At 32.0% G+C, this 21,773-nt stretch overlaps 1 protein-coding gene across 7 annotated transcripts; it reads right to left on the minus strand.

The window, feature by feature from the left end:
* Positions 1-320: 320 nt before the first annotated feature.
* ABHD18 (abhydrolase domain containing 18) lies at positions 321-18,551 on the minus strand. 7 transcript variants are annotated; one of them, XM_023531805.1, is made up of 11 exons: positions 18,407-18,527; positions 16,426-16,486; positions 15,543-15,621; positions 15,361-15,445; positions 13,818-13,845; positions 12,000-12,138; positions 9,981-10,070; positions 9,220-9,321; positions 5,920-6,298; positions 5,343-5,505; positions 321-2,636 (listed from the first exon to the last, which is right to left on the minus strand). In XM_023531805.1, exons 1-11 carry the CDS (start codon positions 18,474-18,476, stop codon positions 2,585-2,587), a joined length of 1,248 nt encoding a protein of 415 aa, XP_023387573.1. In that variant the 5' UTR covers positions 18,477-18,527; the 3' UTR covers positions 321-2,584. The 7 variants fall into 7 exon arrangements, with proteins under 7 accessions (XP_023387573.1, XP_023387574.1, XP_023387575.1 ...); XM_023531806.1 differs by lacking the exon at positions 16,426-16,486 and having other exon boundaries at positions 2,393-2,636; positions 18,407-18,551; XM_023531807.1 differs by lacking the exons at positions 15,543-15,621; positions 16,426-16,486; positions 18,407-18,527 and having other exon boundaries at positions 2,393-2,636; positions 12,000-12,143.
* Between the last annotated feature and the right edge of the window lie 3,222 nt (positions 18,552-21,773).

Raw genomic sequence — 21,773 nt, forward strand, 5'->3', positions numbered from 1 at the left:
CTATTTCTAGATTTTGTTCGCAGTACATTTATTAGTATAAATGCAGTCATATCCAGTAGTGAGTTATACAGCAGTCAGAAAACAATGGTCTGTCAAAATGCTGGTTTCCATAGGATCACATATATTCGGGGGGCAATTTTTGGCTCTCGTTGTATATAATGATTACTGATCTGCTAGAGCCTCCCTAGCTTATTTCTGCCTTACCTTCTTTGGGTTATATATTAATATAACTAAGGAGGAACACATACTCAGTTCAAGTTTGGATATATTAATAAAATGTGACACATTTTCTATATTTAGAATAATATCTCTTGAGCATATTTTTTTAAATAAGCTTTTATTGTGAAGTATAAAAATTTGGAAATTTTTAAAATCTTAGTTACAACATTAACAATTCAATAGTCTTTACCAGAGAAAGCACCACATTAAAAAAATTACATTCATAACAAATGCTTATGCTAAAATTACTTAATAGTAATTACAACATTAGCAAACTATGAAATTCAAAAACATTTTTCTAACCACAAATCTAAGCCTGCAGTCTCAAACTCAGATGTCTTCAGTGCTAATTAAGAAACACAAAGTAGTGACATAGTCTAATATAGGACGGAGTCCAATGGATTGTGGTAAACTAGGAATGCATGCCAACCTAAGCATGTTTCAAATTTTGAAATGTTAGGCATACAGGATAAAACTGGGCCAAGCTGGCCTGTATCAACTGTCAGTTTACAACTCTGGCCTAAATGAATTTTTGGCAGTTTGTGTCTAATCTTCAAAATGGCAAACTGTATGTGTATGTATGTGTGTATGAAGCTTAAGTCACTATTCTAAGGAGAGTTGATAAAAACTTCAAGAAAAGGTATTTTGCATTGAATCAGTTAAGGTAGCAGCATGGATATATTATATATTCTTCACGTATAAGGTTAAGAGATAAAAATTTTAAAATACCTTTATTCACATGTTGGGGAGACTATTATTTTGTTATGTGTAAGAGTTAATTGAAAGGAAATTTCATTCTTTTATCAATAGAAAGTCACATACCGTAGTACATTATTTCTTAGAAATATTTACGTGAAAAATAAAAGTAGTGGTTTTACTAAAGCCATTGTTCAGAAAACATTCAATCATATTACCTCACAATATACAAAAGAAAATACTTGTAATTCAGTTAACAATAAATTTTACTTTATCTTTAAAGGGTATAGGGTATATTATTGTAGAACTTTAGATTTTATACTTTTAGTTAAAAGTAAAGGTTCTAGTCTGAACATGTAAAATTGCTATAGCTCAAATGGCTGTAACCGTGTTGGTTTGTTATGCCAAAGTAGCTTTATAGAATTTACAACTCCAAAAAAAGAAAAGGAAAAAAAAAAAAAAGAATTTACAACTCCACTATCAATGACTTTACATTAGTAACTTTTAATAGTTTATTAAGTGATGGAGGTATTGGAGTGACAAATAAAATCACCTTTAAAAATGTTACAAAGGCACATTATAATTTAAATATACTACAACACTAGGAATACATATTTAAAAATAATCTATAGACAACACAGATATCAAACAAAACTGAAAATACATTTATTCCAAGCCTTATTAACACAATACCCAAAAATAGTTTCTACTTTTTAAGAATATTTTAGCTCTCAGCTTGAGTTTATCATAAAAAGAAAGCACCAAATCTAGCTATGTGATCTTCCAATTTAAAAAAGTTCAGTTTTATCTTTTGTGTAAAAGTTATTTAGGACAAATCAATTTCATTGCAGTCATTCATTTTTTAAATTAAAAAGTCAAAGCTGTTAAGTTCTTGGCCTAAAGTTAGATGTTTAGCAAACTTAGAGTAGGTATAGAAGAAAATGTTAAGACAATATCTGTCAATTAATACAACGGATATTTCCATTTTTCATGTAGGGAAAATATGTTTGGCATTTTTTTCTAATCTGATATTTGGCAGTTTTTAAGTTCAGTCAAGTCTTATGCATCTTATCTGCATTCTCACATTAATTTTAATTATTAAAAGCACTTAAATAAGAAACAATCAGGATATTTTAGAATTCAAAGTTAATACCGGTTTTATACATCATAAGTATTTCTATGGTAGAAAATTAAAGGTGAAAATAAGATTATAAATTCACTGTGGATCCATAAAAGAAATAAACATGTTTCTCAAAGCAAGTCAATAGTAGAGATATCACACATAAGGGTATACAATACAGGCAGATATATTATAAGCTGTTTGAGCAGTTCCGTAAAAACCAATATAGTTTCTATGAATAAATTTATTTTAAATTAATAAATTATTCATAATTAAAAATTTGAGTTTTCATAAATAATAATAGACTATATATTGAGTATGTGGGATTCCCACAAACAATAATACTTCAACATCATCTCATCCAAATATTGGTTTAGTTATTCAAATGCATTTGAAGATTACATTCGACTGGTCTGTAACACTGAATTCCAGACTAAATTGATAGCAATTAAATATATAGTGCTGTCTGCTTATTCTTCACATCATCAGAGGATGAAACTCCTTTCGTAAGAAACATGATGCCCACACTGGTTACATACAGTGATCCAGTTAGTTTGCATATTTATGGAGAAAGCGTTCAAATGCATCATAGATGGCTCGTCTAAAATTAAAAATGAAAGAAAAACTAGTAACTAGCAAGGTGGGGGGAGGAAACAGTGCTTTTACTATAGGTTATTTCCAGAATTACCTGTGGCTTTTAACTGACCTCCTCTCCAGATAGTTGTGAAGGAGGCAGTTACCTGAGGGTGTTTGTATCCATGTTACTTCACCACCACTGGAAAACTGCAAATGTATTTCCGGTTCAGAAGCACCATTTTCTTCTGTGAAGCACTTTTTGTGCCTTCAGATTTATATATGTTTACATATATGTGTAATACATAAAATGATAAAGGAACTAACTGGTTTCCTTTTCGTCACTTCTTGAATATTAACTGGCTACATAACTTTTCAGAATGTAGTATTCATTCTATTTCAGATTATGGTATAGATGCTTTTTCTTTATAAAACAAACATGTTCCTAGCAACTGAACTTAAAATCAAAAGCCTTAGTTTCCTACATTAACTTTACTAGGTATTTTAATATCTTTATTGGAAAGGAACAGTCAAATTGATCTGGCCCAGGTCCATATCATATTATTTTTAAAGCTAGTTTTGGTTTTTTCATGTTGTGAAATTCTACATTTTCACTGGAGAATGTTCAGAAAATCCAAAAATACAGAAAGGGGAAAAAGTCAGAACCCCACCACTCTAAGGTATCTACTTTAATGTTTTCATATATTTCCTTCAGGCTTTTTTTTAATGCATATGTCTATATTTTTACCCAGTTTAAAATATAACTATGAGATGATATTCTATATCCTACACATTTGACTAAGCATTTCCCCACATCCTTAAAAAAGATTAAGATTATAAAAATATATAACCTTTAAAACTGGCAGCCTCCTAATAGATTATGATTTCCAATATGACGGGAAGACAGCTTTCCATTACACTTGTATAGTATTACACTTGTGTATGTTTGGCTCAAAAATTGACTCTCGTAAAATGTAACAAACAATGAGAAGGGAAACAAATTAAAGATGGACATTTGCATGTTGGTGTAAACACGAGATTGTGTTTTAGGGCGAGTATGAGAGCAGCAGTTGACTGCAGGTGAGAGAGGGCCCTGAGGTGTCTGTCCACTGGACAGGTTTTTCCTCTGAGTTAGTCCTGGATACTTGCTCTGTTAGAATAAATTTACTTGATCTCCTGATGCCTAAGCTTGCAACCTAGGCTTGTGTAAATGGTATGAGGGCAGTTAGGAAAGGTATAACTATACCTTTTAAATCATTTTAATAGTCTCTATTCACTTATAGTATCAATCAGTTCTAAATAACTTAAAAGAAAATATCAGAGCATACAAAGAAGTGGCTTCTTTTACATCTGGTGAGTGAAAAGAATGAATTTTTAAAAATTCTATTCCAATATCATCTAAACTTTGTTCAAAATTTTGAAGTGACTGGTGGGGAGTAGGAGAGGCCAAATACCTTAGTAGTGACTCTACACCTGAGAAAGCTGTTTAATCTTTTTTGTCCCCTGTATTTGTATAAAGGGGTTAATAACATATGAAGCAATTGCTCTAGTACCTGGCACACAGTAACAGCTAACATTTCTCTCTTTCTCAAATGAAGCCTTTAAATGAACACTTGTTAGTTTTTACAGCTGACTTCGATTATATCTATTCTTCCTAATGCCTCCCAGCCACACTTCCATTTAGATACATAAAAGAGAAAAATAAATTTGATACTGATTTACTAAAGCAAGCATGTGGGTTGTCTGCATTCACAAATAGAACTTTAGACTCTACTTGAGCAACCCTAGCAACCCTAAGTACTCACAATTCTTGTTTGCTGTGCAAGAGAGTCACACTGGGTAGGTAGTCTGTTCACTTAGCAACTAACAGGGACTCAAATGCTGAATAAATAATTTTTAAAACATTGTATACTAAAAAGGTTTATTATATGCTTCAGGACATTACAGACTTAAAGAATTACTCTGGACATCTAAAAGGTTATATCTGTAAGTTGAACTAAATAAGTAACAACAAAGAATTATTAAAAAGAATTAAAACATGTCAAACATAGCTATTCAGCTGGAAGTTTTTGAAACTATTATACACAGGGCACTGATCTAAGCACTTTATGTGAACTAGTTTATTTAACCATTAATAATTATTATAGTCCAAGGATACCTTTTACCATCAAATTGAATAGAGGTAGAAATAATGCAGGATACCAAAAACTAGTTATAGCATAGTTTTTATAAGTTATAACAAATAGTGGAATCATAAAAGGTTATTAACAGTAAAACCAATATTTCACTGCTCACTTAGTTCAGTATTCACTTGCTACTGAAAAATATTGCTGGATTTTCCACAGATGCTCAGGCCATTCTGAGAGAACATTAGAGTGGAGTGAAAAACTCAAGATGAATTAAGCAAGTTTTATAAACCTGGTATTCCTCCCTATTCCCTAAAATGCCTGGTCATAAATATCTGAAGAGGGGAAACCACACGATAAAGCATGCCTATCATATGCTACTAGTTCTCTAAAAAACAAAAACAAAAACAAAAAACAAAAAACAAAAAAAAAACGTAAGAGGACAAGAAAGGAGAGAGTACCACAATGTGAGATTGAAGGAGGCAGGAAGAAATAAGAAGACTAAAATGTATGATAAAAATACCCAATCTTTTGTTAGTTGTTACCAAAAAAAAAATCCAATAACAAACAACAAATAAATAGACACCTATTTAGACCAATCATCTTACCTGAAGAGTCCTTGTTTAAAAAGATAAGCACTAATGTGACCCCCTTCTAGATAGCGAATTTCACAGCCTGGCCAAATTTCTTGTAGACTTCGAACTCCTGTTCGTGGAATATAGGCATCTTCTTTGGCTTGAACCACTATGATGAGGCTTGGGTCAACTGGAACTAGGTACAGGATTTTTTTAAAAATGCAACATATGTACTTTAGAAAATCTCTAAGGTTTTTATATAAGTACTATTAATTGTATTAGAAATACAGTATATCATACAATGCAGTAAATGAAACATGTCAAACTAGAACTCTTGTTAAGATAAATACAACTATAATATCAATATTCATCTCTAATACAGTGAGATGAAAATTCTAAAGCTGAAAAATCCAGTGTTTTTAATGAACTAATAAGATGGCCTTAGATTTTCAAGAATAAAATATATTTAAATATTAACTTATCTTGAAAAACACATTCTAGAGCTGATAAATATACTCCTGAAAATACAAAATTATAAAGTATCTTTAAAATTATTTCACAAATATTTACACATCAGCAAATATTCTCAATTTCATATAAAAATCCATACCTGAGAAATTTGCTACATGAGTACATTCATCCATGACTCCTTTCATAAATATTAAAGATTCTTTCTGAAGATTCTTTCTTCTTTGTTCTTTACTGAGTAAGTGGTGTGCCTGAGGATTACAACTTGTATAACTACTGTTGTTGGTTGGAAGTGTTTGCTTGAAGCACTCCATCTTAGAGGTATCTTGCAACAAGAGTCTTTCTGATGTGGCAATGAAAGATGTTTTACTAGATTTATGGCACTCAGCAGGTTTTGGGGATACCACCTGGTCTGTCATATCTAAATTTAAAGTTCCAGAAACCAGACTAAGGTTAGTGAGCTTGTCTGCACTGCTAGGGAAGTATTTCACGAACTCCTGTCCCATTTTGAAAGAATCTGTCTGAATATAGGGAAGAAAAGAAAACATAATTTAATATAATATAGGATTTTATTTATCAACCTGTTAAAGAAATCACAAATGTCCGTCAATGAATAAATGAGAAAAAAATGTGGTATATACACACAATGAATTATTCGGTCTTAAAGGGGAAGGAAATTCTGACACATGCTAAAACATAGACAAGTTTTGATGACATTATGCTAAATGAATAAGCGAGGCACAAAAGGACAAATATTATGATTCCACTTTTATGAGGAACCTAAGGTAGTCAAATTCATAGAGGCAGAAAGATGAATGGTGTTTGCCAGGGGTGGGGCAGGGTCAGGGAATAGGTTGTTTAATGGGGACAGATTTTCAGGTTAAAGAGATGAAAAATTCTGCACTTGGATGGTGACGATGGAGATGATGTTCGTATAACAATGTGAATGTACTTAATACCACTGAACTGTGCAATTAAAATGGTTAAAATGGTACGTTTTATGTTGTGCATATTTTACCACAATTTAAAGAAAAAACCTGAAAAGATGTCAAATTTTAACTGAGAACCAAGATGAATGACATATTTTACTGCTAAATGTTTCCTACTGAACAATAAAGGGTATCATTTATTCTGTCTCATGTTTTTATTGCTGAAGTTTGGAAATCCATGATCTGCTAGAACTTCCAAAAGTCTTATGAGTATATCCTGGCATTAATACATCAGCCAATCTAAATCCCATTTTTAGGCTGAACTAAGAATTAAAATTATCAAGGAAAATACACTGCCTTTTAAAATCTCAAAAGTATGTCCTAAGTTTAAGGACTTACAAATACAACAGAATTTAATAAAAATAAACTGTGTCAAATACTAAAAGCAAAGACAGAAGACAAAAATGATAGCCTGGGAAAATATATTTGTAACCTATATGACAAAAAGTTAATTGATTTAACTTATTAAGAAACAAGTGAATAAAAAGCCCAAAATCATAACAGAAAAGATGGGCAAAGGATATGCATATAAGATCAGAGAAAATAAAATACAGATTGCTCTTAAATTTATAAACATGTTTAATTTCACTAAAAATTAAGTAAATTAAACAAAAACTACCAATTTTCATTATCAGGTTGAGCAAAATTGTAGGTTTGATAATACACTGGATTTGTGAACTTACTGGGAAAAAGACACACATGTTCCTGCTGGTAGTGTAAACTGACACAACTAGGATTAGACAACCTAGTTAACCACATTACAAATGCATATACCCTTCAACTCAGCAACAACGAAATTTCTAGGAATTTACAATTGTGAAATGATGTATGTATGAGTCACTCATTGAAGCATTGTTTTTTAATAGTGAAAGATGAGAAACATCAATCTGCTTTAAAAAAGGGTGAAAAATTGGTTGAGGGCAAGGAAAAAAGAAAAAGAAAACCACCACCTGGTTAACAGAACAAATCACTAAAGCCATCCAGACGGGGACATGTAAGATCAAAGTATCTGAGAATTAATTACTCAGAGTGGCACACAAACAGATTAAACTTCTTTTGATAGGGAAAACAGTTTTTAAAACAAAAACAGAAGGAAGCCATTTTGACATTTCTGCATATTCATTGCTCTGAACTAGCTCTAACAGACAAAAACGACTCGTATACAACCACCAAGCCAGAGGCACAGAGAAAGTAGTGCTGGGTAAGAATACACTGCCATTTCAGACCAAAATTTATGAACCTCCCTTTAAAAAACCCATGTTTTAAGGTCTCAAATATAGGTATCTTTCTGATTACATGGGTAGTTGACCACAAGGAGCTAATTAGTAGTTAGAACTATTTTCTAACAAAGCTCGAAGGCAAGAAATTAACTACCCTTTGAGGTTATGCAAGATAGACTTAACTTTGTAAGTGAGGTTTATAAGTGATAAAATTATAAATGAAAAGTCCTCATTGATAGAAAAATTCCATTTCTGAGATTTCTTGAGATTCTCTAGATGTCTCAAATGATGCATTTTATTTTAACTTTCAGAGTGTGCAAAATTTTTAAATTTGTGAAAAGAAAATTCATGAAAAGAACTGGTCACCTTAGCAGTGTAATAGGGAACCCATTCATCATATTGGCAAATTAAGAGAAGCATTTATCCTGCCTTTCCTATATGAACTGAATTATTAAATAAGAGATGAGGTAAGTACATTTTTTATAAGTCTTCAAACTAATGACAGAATTAGAATATCAGCATTTTGCAACCCTCAACAAATAAAATGACACAGGCATTACACATCAATGGAGGCTTAAACCACAAACAAGAGACAACAAAATATTATATGCTTCCCATATTCTTACCAAAGAAAAAGTTTAATCAAGCCTATACACCTAGTTGCCAATTTGCAGGCAATATAGAGCATGGGGGAACATGCTAAACTGGACCATGAGGATGCAATCAGAAAACTCTAGACTGTGAACTCTACAGGTAAATAACCCAAGTTCTTCAATGGAAAAATTTTAAGGGAAAGAAAGGGATGGAAGAGAACTTACAGATCAAAAGATACTGAAAAGAAACATCTAATAAAAACTAGTGTCTAGGGGTATACATTTAGATAAAATTATTTTAAAGATGAAGTAATTACTATAAAAATCAGGATGACGATAACTGATAGCAGGGGAACGGGGGGCCTTTGATGAGGGCACACTGAAGTAGTTTCCAGGCTGGGAGTCAGTTTCTGAGCCGGGCAGTCGAGTTCTATTTATTACAAGTGTGTTTGCCATTTAATAAATGTAGTTAGCTATACATTTGCTTTGCATGACTGTCTGTACCTGTATTTTATTTTAAAATGAATTTTAAAAGGTAACAAATAGTACTGCTTTCTTAAAAAACAATTCTTTTTAAAAATTTGTATCATTAAACAATCAATTTTTCTCCCAATGTTATGCAGAAATTAAAAATACTTACTCCACAATATTCAAGCATTTGAATAATTTCTTCCTCATAAACTGTCTGTGTGTAATATTGTTTTTCCAGCTCCCTCCAGTTGATTGATTTACTCAGCACGCCCTGAAATAACAAACTAAGATCAAATCACACCACAAAATATTTTGTCTAAAAATTTTATTATTACTGTGTAGAAGAGTTAACGTAGCAGGCTTAAGGTTTCCCATCTTTAGAAAGGCCTGCTTGTAAGGTTGGCCCTTGACTAAAGTCTGGGAACTTGACTAATAAACAGTTCTTTACCCTGATATAAAACTTCCTAAATTATAAAGTAGGTCTCTGTGCCTGAACTGCTTGTACAAACAATATAGTTTCTGCTGAACACCTGCTTTCCTTCTGGAATCCTGGTACATGCTAGGCAGAGGGTTCCTAAGTGACTGACCCCTGATGAAAATCCTGGACTCCTAGGCTCAAGTGAGGTACACTAATAGACAATACTTTGCACATATTGTCACAATTCATTGCTGGAAGAATCAAACTCATCTTGAGACTCCAGTGAAAGCCCATGCCTGGTATCCTCTGGACTTTGCCCTGTGTACCTTTCCCTTTGCTGATTTTGTATTATATCGTTTTGCTATAACGAGTCTTAGTTATGATACCACCACATGCTGAGTCCTGTGATTCCTTTTAGTGAATCGCCAAACCTGAGGGTGGTTCTGGGAGCCCCCCAAACAATTACCTTTAATCATATATAACTATCTAAATTTTAATTATAATTAAGTTACCGTAGTGAAGACCCCAGATGCTGTGGACCAAGACAGACATGGAATCAATGGCATGGGCTTAGGCCAGTTGGATACCGCTAAGGAAGCCATCTGTAATATGTTAACAGAGTCAGTTAGACAGCTTCTGTTTAACCTTTCTAGTCATTAAAATAAAAAATAATATTAACTAGAACTTTGTGTAGTAGTTGGTGAGATAAGGCACGAACACAAAGTCTCTATAGACTCATGAGACTATCCAGCAACCTCTTCAAACTTTTCAAATCATAAATTCAACAACAACATATAACTTAGAAAAGCAATAAAGTATATTGGAAAACTTTAACTTCCAGATCCTTCACAGAGAACTACTTCCTACTGGGTAAACATAGAGCTTAATAGGCTGAGATATAGATGCTGGGTAGCAGGCTAAGCACACTCACCACCTAAGTTACTTGCTCAGGTACAGCAAAATCACAACTATAAGATCTCAGACCCTTGAAGTTGACTGAAGAGATGCCAAGAACTTGGTAAACTACAAAGCAGAATATATAACTGATGTAAAATGTGTTTAGAGAGTGGAAAAGTTATTTTTGGCTAGAGGAATCAGAAGGCTTCATGAAATGGCTGCACCTTTTAGGGAAAATGAAAAATGGGGTCTTGTCTTCCACATAAAGAAGACAGCATGATCAAAGGCAAGATGGTAAGAAAGCAGAGTTTGGTAGGGGAACAGCCAATATACTTCAACTCGGCTGGTCACCAGGGCACATGTGGCCAGTGGGGTCAGGGAGATAGGTACAGCTGGAAAGGTTGATCGGGCTCAGATTTGAGGTCCCTTTGCCCTGAAGATAAAGGGGAGTTAATAAAGAGGTGTGAGCAAAGAGTGGCACTGTCAAAGAAGTGATTCAAGGGAGCAAAAATGAGAGTAGTTTATAGGATTGATTAGAGGATGAGATTTGGGATAAGAAAACCAGTTAAGAGGCAATATCCCGGTGAAATCATAAGGCCTTGCCCTAAGTCATAACAATGGAAACTACTAGGTAGGAAAATAAATCCTTTTCCATTTTTCAGTTTCATTGTCTGATAGTTTTGAATTTGAGTAAGTTTTTAAAGCTAATTTTACCAGCTTCACATTTTGGTATTATGAATGAGAAAGTTTTTGAACTTAATTTTATAATTCAAATTAAGATCTTATAGCAAATAATATATTTGTTAATGTACTGAGTGACTAATACATCCAGGTGATGAACCAGGTTATATTCCTGGCCCTCACTAAATCTGCTGCTTTACGGAGCAAACAAGTACTAACCACAGTACAGTGAAATAAGGACTAACAATGGGAGATGAAACGTACTCTGGAGTAAGGAAGGCTGGGAGTCAGGAGGAGCTTCTCATAGAAAGTAAGCTCTAAAGTGGAACTAGAGGAGCGAGCTGTTATTCAGTCAGGTAAAAGGAAATGGAGGGGGCACTAGAAGGGTCCCAGCACCCAGCGTAGCTAGAGCCCAGTGCAACAGTAGGCCTCAGGCAGGTTTTAAGCATGACAGAGCAGAGATCAGATTTAGTAAGATCACTAGGGTGTGGAGAAAAACTGTTAAGAAAAATATTAATTAAAGACTAGAGATAGAGAAATCAAGTAGGAGGCCACTTTAGTATACTCTAGAAGACACAAGTAAAATAGGTTGGTGGTGCCAGGGATAGAGCTAAGAGATCAATGAAAAGTATTTTCTGAATGAGCTATTTTCACCAATTTAACAGCAAAATAAGACATTATGCTTGAAACTTGAGTTGTTTTATAATCAACTTTTAACAATATTAAATCCAATACCTGAGCTATAATCGTGGAGTAAGCACAATCAATGCCTACATAAATCATACAAAAAAATAATACCATTATTTCACAACTGGAATGAAAGTTTAGAATGTTTCTGCTTTCACCAAAACTAAAATTAATTCTATACCTAAAGTGAAATTTTAAAATAACTAGATTCCCCAGATCTTATAAACATAATCACAATTAAATATCAGTTGAAATGAAAGGCTTACGTGTCCTCCCATGGATATCCCGGTCATTCCTAGAGGTCCGTACCCTTCCCTCTCCAGCCAGTGCAAGAGAGCCGTGGACTCTAAAACAAGAGCTCCTCCCATCACAAACAGGTCTGACACATTCTTTAAGCTGGACCTTCTAGCCTCACAAAACAAAGAAAATTATTTTTTGTATTTACATTTTAATATGCAAATTTACTACAGGAAGCTAGACTTCAATGTCTTCTTTTAAAGGACAAGGACAGCTAAGTAAAACAATGGACTAAGTGATGGAATCAGAGTGCTGCTAATATTGTTCTATATATTAATCATCTAGAACTTACATTTAAAAAGTTGTATCTGCTCTACAGCATATAATCTTTATTGAATTTCAGCTATTTAGCTATTCTGAAGTCCAGAAAAGAAAATCTTATTTGATATTTTAAGATATCTTATTTGATATTTATGGGAAAATAACAGTTCTATTCTGTCAATTTTTAAATTACTATTGATATAAGAAAAAACAAATTTATAGTTGTCCCCACTTAGAAATTACTACAATAGAACTTAAAGCATAACGTTTTTAAAAAAGCAATGTAAAGAATTGAACCAAATACTAGGCTCATGTATTACCAAAAAACTTAAGTACGTTGTTTAAGTTTATATACAATTTATAATTATAATAAAACATTGAAAAGAAATTTTTATAAAAATACATATTTCGATTAAATAAAAACCAATTTAACTGGAATTTTTGTTTTAGAAACTGATTTTACATGAAAGTACATTTCCTTATAAGAAGTACTTAATTACATCTTTAGATTCCAGAACTATTATTAAATGGTGAGAGAACAGTATTATTTTATTACTAAAGTGACCAAGTAGAATCTATTTTTCAAAATTTATTTCATATAAAGACATACATAATTGACTATTAAATGAAACCCCTAAGTATACAACAATTTATTTTATCATTGGTTATTTATTATACTATGCAAAATAATTATATTCTAAGAACCATGTGCCACAGGAATGCCAAGTTGTTAAAAACAGAATTCTGGCCCCCAAGAGCTTCTGGCCCATAGTCCTACCACATTCACCCAGAGCTCATAAGTGCATACATAAGGCAAGGCTTCTCTTTATGAAAAATACACTATGCTATGTCAAAACAGATCATACTCATGCTTCATCAAAAAAGAGGCCATTTATCCTTATATTTGTTTCCTATCATTCTAATTTTCTATGATCACATAATTCCTGAATATTTTTTTTCTCCCCTCTTTAATTCGCCCCCCCCTCCTCCACTTCCACCAATTCCCAATTATTTATTTTGGCCTGGTATGAAAGTTTGAATTCTCAGGTCCACCTGAGTTTGCTCTTTATACAGTGTCTAGGGTCAAAAACTTAATAAATAAATCAAAACTAAACACAATATAGATTATAGAAATGCAAAATAATTACCTTCAAAGTTCATCATTTCAACAGACCAAGAAGAGAAAGTTTATTTTCAGATTACCTATGTTATTATGCATTGTAAGAATAAAAAGGGCAGTGTTTAATTTTACAAAATGTACTTTAAAAAGTTATCATTTATTCAGCTAAAGTTTTATAAATAAAATATATCTTCAGTCAGCCTATTAAAATACTTATATATTTACTAGACATTTAAAATGAAAACCTTAAAATAAAAATAAGTTAACATTCCTCCTATAGTTTTATAATTTTCCAATAATACTTGAAGATTAAACTTAGAAATGATTAACTGAATACTACTAAATATTTTAATATTACTGAAAATTCAGAATAAAGACTGCAACAGTGAATATGACATATACTTACATTTGGTCCTTGGGTTTCCTGCAGCCATTTAAGAATGTAGGTCAAAGAGAAAGTTTTAAAATAATTACTCTCTATCTCAAAACACATTAACTTTAGCAAAATAGTTAAAGTTGAAGACAATTTAATACTGAAATAACTTTTCTAGTTACCTCACATATGCTTTTTAGTTCTCAGATTTTTCAACTTAACTGCTTTTTTTAAACAGCTTTACTGAAATATAGTCATATAACACACAATTTACCCATTAAAAGTGTACATTTCAATGTTTTTAGTAAATTTATAGGATTGTGCAATCTTCAACTTAATTTTAAAATGGTTTATTTATTTCACTTATATGCTTATTAGGGAAAATTCAGAAAACATAGAAATGCTTATTAGAAGAAAAACTTTTATTTATGTATAACTATATTAATATATTGCTGTATTTCTTTCCAGTATTTTTCCTTTTGCATAATTTTTTTAATGGATTTTTTTCTTTTTTTTTGGATACCTGTGTCATACTATAGAATTTTATATCCTATTTTTGCATTAAAGATACTTTTTATCCATTAGTGTGAACTTTTAAAAATAATAATCAACTGTTAAAATTTACTGAATGCTTATTTACCAAGCATTATTTTATACAGTATTAACTATATAATAGTGTGAGTAACCTAAGAGATCATTCCCACTGCCAACAAAAAAGCTGAGGTACTAAAGATTAAGTAACAGGTCCAAGGTCATACGGGTAGTAAGTGGTAAAGCAGTAAACGTAACACAACCAATTGCATAATGTGAACCAATTTTCTCAACTGTTTTGTGATTGTTGGACACGTAAGCTATTTCTAAAGTTTTACTATTATAAATAAAGCTACATAAATATCTTTCTTCTATTGTTTTCTCTTTTCTTAGTATTTTATCCTTAGAATAAATGTCTCAGGATGAAAATCACTGTCAAGGGAAGTCAGATTTTTTTAAGGCTCACAATGCATATGGTAAAAATGCTTTCCCAAAGAGCTGAACTGATATTGACAGCCATCAGTAATGAGAGTGCCCATTTCATAATAGCCTCATGACTACTGTGTTTTATTTTTTTAAATCTTTGGTAATTGTTGCTGTAACTTTATATTTCTCTTATTACCAACAACGTTGAGCATTTCTTTATATCTGTACATCAGTTTCGTTTCCTCTTCTGGGTACAGTCTGACATCATCTTGAAAATTAAGTTAAGAACTGTTCTAAACCTCGGCTGATACTTAAATGTGAATGCATTTAAAACATGAGGGTTTCCTTAATAGCAAACATTTGACTTATTAATATTAAAATTCAACATAAGTTTCACAGGAAATAAACATACAATTTATCTTAATTATAAAACAGAAGCACAATCCTTACTTCAGTTTTTAAGACATGAAACAATTTTTCAATGTCATTCTTCTTAAGTACTTTCTGAACTGATGACTAAATTTAACTCATTTAGAAAAGTTGGCTACTATCTAGCATTCCTTTTGAAGACTAAATCTATAAATAAGAGATAAGATTTCTAGGTATCACAAAAGGATATAATAAGGGTTTTCTAACAACAAAGAAGCCATCCGGGCTTCTTTAATCATAGGACGGGCCATCAGTGTTCGTCGTCTCCAGTAATGCTAAAGAAAGAAAAGATGACATACTTAAAGAATAAACACATCTGCTAAGGAGAGTATGTTGACAAATTAGGGATTCGATATTATAATAAAGTCTTACATGATCTCCTGTTCCAGCAAGATGAATGCATACGGGCCTATATTTGCTGTTCCACTCTTTAGGCACAATAAATTGGAACCTATTTAAAATAAAACACATTAGTGAATTCTCTTTAAAACTTTTAATACAAAAGACGGAAAAACAAGAAAAAAAGAAAGAAAAGCCTTTTAATACAAACTTTCAGTTCTTAAAGTTTTATGATTAAATTATTTGGAAGCAAAGATCATTCAGAATTTTGACATTCAAATCAAAATCGATTAAACTGTTTGCCTAAAAGCAATGAAGATATTATAAATTTGCTTTGTGTTAGGATATTAAAATATTCAATTACAATATAAACACTGACTATATTGTAATTATTTTTTATCTTGTTCAGTACTACAACTTTAAATTTTCTTATTTTGTAGAGACATCAATGTATATGATTAAGTCTTAGAAAACAGAACCCTTTAGGTGGCTGCATTCTCAGGCAACATAAACTACAATTCTGAGCTTACTTACTTTGCTTGGGCAAGGGACAGTATTACTAGTTAACTATTGTCAATAAACTACTGAATAGAAGATAAACAAATATATTCAAGATGGTTTCTGCTTTGTGCTCATGGGAACGAACTCTTAATTTTTTCCAGAGCCCCATGATGAATGGGTACAGGCCACATGAGCTCCTCTGCCACAGATGACTGGGCCAGGTATAGGCCAAATTATGGCTATGAGATTTACCCTTCTAGTAATCTGGAATTGAGACAGACTTAGAATGTGTTGGGCTTTTGAAAATGGAAGCTGTGTGAGGCTGTGGCAGCTCTTATTTTGTTGTGGTTGCATGAGAAACCGAGAAATGGCATGCACATGGGTCATAAAGCAGAGATAAGAGACCATAAAGCACCCGGGAAAGGGAAGTATGCATGTGGATCTTGATGGCTTCCCATTTCCAGCTTCCAAAGTCTCTTAAAAAAAAGAGAGAGAGAGAGAGAGAGAACTGATATTTAACATGTTATTAGTTCCAGATGTACAAAATAATGATTCAATGTAATGATTCAATGATACGATCACCACAATAAATCTAGTTATCATCTATCACCACACAGTTACACAATTCTTTTTCTTGTGATAAGAACTTTTAAGATCTACTCTCTTAGTAATGTCCAAATATACAATACAGTGTTATTAACTAGAGCCACCATGCTGTACATTATATTCCCAAGACTTATTTATTTTACGACTGAAAGTTTGTACCTTTTGACCACCTTTGTTCATTGCCTACCCCCCAAACCCCCATCTCTGGCAACACCAATCTGTTTTCTCTATGAGTCTGAGGGGGTTTTGTTTGTTTGTTTTAAGATTCCACATATAAGTGAGATCATATGGTATATGTCTTTTTTTCTTTTTTTTTTTTCTTGGTGAGTCTAGCTAAAAGTTTGCCTACTTTATCTTTTCAAAAACCCAGCGCTTAATTTCATTGATCTTTTCTGTTTATAGTCTCTATGTCATTTATCTCTGCTCTGATCTATACTATTTCCTTCCTTCTACTGACTTTGGGCTTAGTTTGTTCTTCTTTCTCTAGTTCCTTGAGGTGTAAAGTGTTGTTTGAGATCTTTCTTTTTTCTTAATGTGTTTATATCCCTGTGACCTTTACTCTTAGAACTGCTTTTGCTGCATCTCATAAGTTTGGGTGTATTGTATTTCCATTTTCATTTGTCTCAAGGTTTTTTTTTTTTTATTTCTTTTTTGATTCATTGGTTATTTAGTATCATGTTGTTGAGCTGCTAAATATTTGTAAATTTTCCAGTTTTCTTTTTGTATTTGATTTCTAGTTTCATACCAATGTGGTCAGAAAAGATGCTTGATTTGATTCAGTCTTCTTAAATTTATTAAGACTTGTTTTGTGGGCTAACATATGATCTATCCTTGAGAATGTTTCTTGTACACTTAAAATGAATGTGTATTCTGTTGCTGTTGGATACAATAGTCTGTAAATGGCTGTTAAGTCCATTTAATCTAACATGTATTTGAAGTTCGATTTCCTTATTGATTTTTTGTCTGGATGATCTATCCATTGTTGAAAGTGGGATACTGAAGTTCCTTACTGTTATTGTATTGTTTATTTCTTCATTCAGGTCTGTTAATAATTTCTTTATATAATTTGCTCCAATGTTGGGTGCATATATATTTACAGATGTTACATCCTCTTGTTGGATTCGCCCCTTCATCATTATATAATGACCTCCTCTGACATTTACTACAACCTTTATCTTAAAGTCTCTTTTGTATAAGTACAGCTATCTCTGCTTTATTCTGTTTCCATTGCATGGAATATGTTTCCATTGCTTCACTTTCACTGTTTATGTTTTTATATTGGAAGTGAGTCTCTCATACGCAGCAATATAGTTGGCTCATCTTTTTTTTTATCTATTCAGCATTCCACACCTTTTGATTGGAAAATTTAATCCATTTACATTTAAAGTGATTATTGATAGGTATGGACTTACTATAGCCATTTTGTTAATTATTTTCTAGCTGTTTTATGTCTTTTGTTTCTTCCTTTGTGATTTTATGCTTTTCTGTAGTGATGTGCTTATGTTTTTTTCCTCTTCTGTTCATAAAGATTTTAGTTTTATGGTTACTATGAGACTTATACAAAACATCTTATGTTTATAATAGCATACTATAAGTTGATGACAACTTAAGTTCAAATGTATACTAAATCTCTATAATTCTACTGTCCTCTTACACCATGTGTAATGGGGAAAATCCAAGTAATTACTGTAATTAATGCTAAGTAATTTCAAATGACATGCTATTGATATTATAATTTTAAGTGAACATAAACGACTTACTACTTTAACTTTCAGAATAAAAATTCTTACCTTGCAATAACAGATTCAATTGGCATGATATCAGGCACATAGTGGGCCATTGGAGAAACAAAGTGTCCATCTAGTATCTTACAGTCTGACTGCTCTTCAATCTAAAAGCAAAGCAAAACCCAAGATGTATACATTTAGATTAATGTATGTTCAGTCTATTATAAATGTTTTTTCTGCAAAAAAATTTCCATTCAATTAAAAATTTTTAGTGCCTACTATGTGTATCTTTCTTGCTCAACTCTGCATTCTAAAGGCATGGCCTCCATTTGCACACATTTCTTTTCCTTCTGTATCCTTTACTGCATACAGTCTAGATGGGAAACTATAAACAAAGCTCATTTATGCAATGATATGCAATAACTTGAAATACTAGCTAGAAGAATTTGACAATGTAAAAGTAAACATAAGACAATTTAGTGACAGATGATTGCGGGGCTGGGAGAATGGAGTGAAGGGTTAAAGAAGTACAAATTAGTAGTTGATAGATGGTAACGGGGATGGGGAGCACAGCATAGAGAATGCAGTTAGCATTAATATACAGGCTAGGTGGAGAATCAGACGGGAAAAGGAGCAATTAGGGGGATCATTCTATAAACTATATAAATGTCTAACCAATGTACTGTACACTTGAAACCGACAAAAAAAAAAAAAAAAAAGAAAAAAGTAAACAGGAACAATTTACAAATTATAAAAATAATTTACACAATTAAATAAGGGTTTATATCAAATATGTTAGAATGGCTTATTTTCATGTAATTATTGATGTAATAAGTCATGTCAACACATTAAATAAAGAGAAATGTGACATTTATAGATATAGCAAAGCCATTTGCTAATATTCAATACCTAAACTTTTTTTCCCTTCAAATAGTTGTTCGTTTCTTCCTTTAAATAATCTTTACCAGGCCAATAGTCAAAATTAAATTTGCAGTAAAGTCACACATTTTCGTTAAAATCACAAACAAAAAAAAAATGTGTCTGTCGTTGTTATATACATCCAGCTTTACTTAAAACATGAATTCTAGTCAGTTGTGTCAACATTTATTAAATAATCCACATTTTTTGCAAATGACATAAAATGCTACTTTATTATGAAGTCAATTTTCATAAATTTTCATAAATAATCTTGAAAATTATTTTCAATCCTTTATAGGTCTTATTAGCCTATCTTTTATTTCTGAACCAATATCATTCTGTGTTGATCGTGCTGCAGCTTTATAATATCCATTGATATATGACTGAACTACTTTTTACCTATCACTCCTCCTTTTCAGGTATTCATGACCTGACTGTACTCATAGTTCTTCCCAAAATAACTTTAGGATCCTTTTATGGACCTAAGTTGTGAACTGAATATTTTAATTGGACTGTATCTATCTATCTATCTATCTATCTATCTATCTATCTATCTATCTATCTATTTTTTTGAAAATAGTAAGGATACCTAACGTGTATATTATGAAATTTCAAATCCAAAAAGTCTTTGCATTTTAGTCATCTTTGTGCCTGCTAGTATAGTTTTGAAGTTTTCTTCTTATATATTTTAGGAGAACAAACTATTTGATAGAGGAAGTAGCACAAACTAATGTAAAAGCAAATAATAATTCAACAGATAGTGTTGGGATAATTGGCAATTTGGTAAAAAAAAAATTTTTTAAGCTATACTTGGCAATTTTGTATTACACAATTTTAGAGCCACACATAATACAAATTTAAAAATTAAGCAAGCTACAACTCGATGTTAAGAAGACTAATAACCTAATTAAAAATAGGCAAGTATTTCATAGTATTTCTCCAAAGAAGATATAATGGCCAGTAAGCACATAAAAATACTCAACATCATAGTCATTAAGGAAAAGCATATCAAAAATATACTTCATACCCCCTAGGATGGCTAGGAGTAGTATAAATATTAATGAGAATGTGGAGAAATTGGAACCATTATGTATATATGCAATATATATATACATATATTGCTAGTGGGAATGTAAAATGGTTCACTTTGGAAAACATTGGCAGTTTGTCGAAAAATTAAACATAGAATAACCATATCAGCTAGCAATTTCACTCCTATATACCCAAAAGAACAGAAAACATATATCCACAAAAACACTTGTATATTAATGTTCATAGTATTATTCATAATAGTCGAAATGTAGAAACAACTCAAATGTCCATCAATAGATAAATGGATAAATAAAATATCATATATCCGTACAATGGAGTATTATTTAGCCGTAAAAAAGAATAAAGTACCGGTACATGCTACAACATGGATGAACCTTGAAAATTTGCTAAGTGAAATAGGCCAGACACAAAAGGCCATATATTATATGATTCCATTTATATGAAATGTCCAGAATAGAGGATCCATAGAGAGTGGATTAGTGATTGCTGGCAGATGGGGGCTGGGGAAATGGGAGGTAACAGCTAATTCCGTACAGGCTTTTTTGGGGGGTCAATAAAAATGTTCTGGAATGAGAGAGTGATAGTTTGGTAATGTAATAATAAAAAACAACATCGAATCGTATACTTTTAAAGCATGAATTTTATGGCATGTGAATTATATCTTGAGTGTAAAAACTGAGAGAGAATGAGAGAGGGGTTGTGGGGAGAGGAAGAAAATCTGTAAGAATGCATTCCAAAGTCTTAACAATAACTCTTCCTTGGGAGGAAAATGATTTAGGTGGTGGAAAGTGGCAGAAATGGGAGGTTTTTGATTTTTACTTCATATTCTTTAAATGTTTCTTTTAAACCTACGGTTTTTAATAGGCATAAAATAGAGAAAATAGAAATATTTAATAAAATTTGAAGGAGAGATATTTTAAATCTGGAAGATACAGAAGGAACAGATAGATGATGTAGAGGAGGGCTTTCCAATTAAAATTTTGTTTTTAGCAATGGAGCACTTTTGAAAAATAAAATCTTCTAAAGATATTCAGTATATAAAAGAGATGAAAGTACAGTTACTTTGGCTGAGGACGGTGAGAAATGTGAAGCCTACATATTTGTACCCCCTCTCCAACAATACCTCTACCATCCAATTATATAAACCTAGAAATAGTTACAGAAAAACATGTGGTAGCTTAAAAACAAAACTACTTCAAATACAGTAAGTCCTGACTTAACATTGTCAACAGGTTCTATGACTTTAAGTGAAATGAGGTATAAGGAAACCAGTTTTACCACAGGCTAATTGATATAAAGAAAAGTTAAGTCCCTACAGTATCTTATCAATGTTATAACGAAATGACATTATTCAAGGACATGCTGTACATTTTCTCATGTCCTCTAATTTTATAGCATTTTCTTTGTACCATTCTCTCAGCAATAACCATATCATATACCATTTTCCCGGATGTTATTT

The sequence above is a fragment of the Pteropus vampyrus genome, unplaced genomic scaffold, assembly GCF_000151845.1.
Source record: "Pteropus vampyrus isolate Shadow unplaced genomic scaffold, Pvam_2.0 Scaffold73, whole genome shotgun sequence".
In the NCBI taxonomy this organism is placed as follows: domain Eukaryota; kingdom Metazoa; phylum Chordata; class Mammalia; order Chiroptera; family Pteropodidae; genus Pteropus; species Pteropus vampyrus.

Coding starts and splice junctions, on each gene's coding strand:
- ABHD18 (XM_023531805.1), bottom strand. CDS start 18,476: ATGGACACTTTGTTTCTCCAATGGCCCACTATGTGCCTGATATCATGC. Junction 16,487..18,406: donor ATTGAATCTGTTATTGCAAG/GTAAGAATTTTT, acceptor CTTTTTTTTAAG/AGACTTTGGAAGCTGGAAAT. Junction 15,446..15,542: donor TTGCTGGAACAGGAGATCAT/GTAAGACTTTAT, acceptor TTCTTTCTTTAG/CATTACTGGAGACGACGAAC.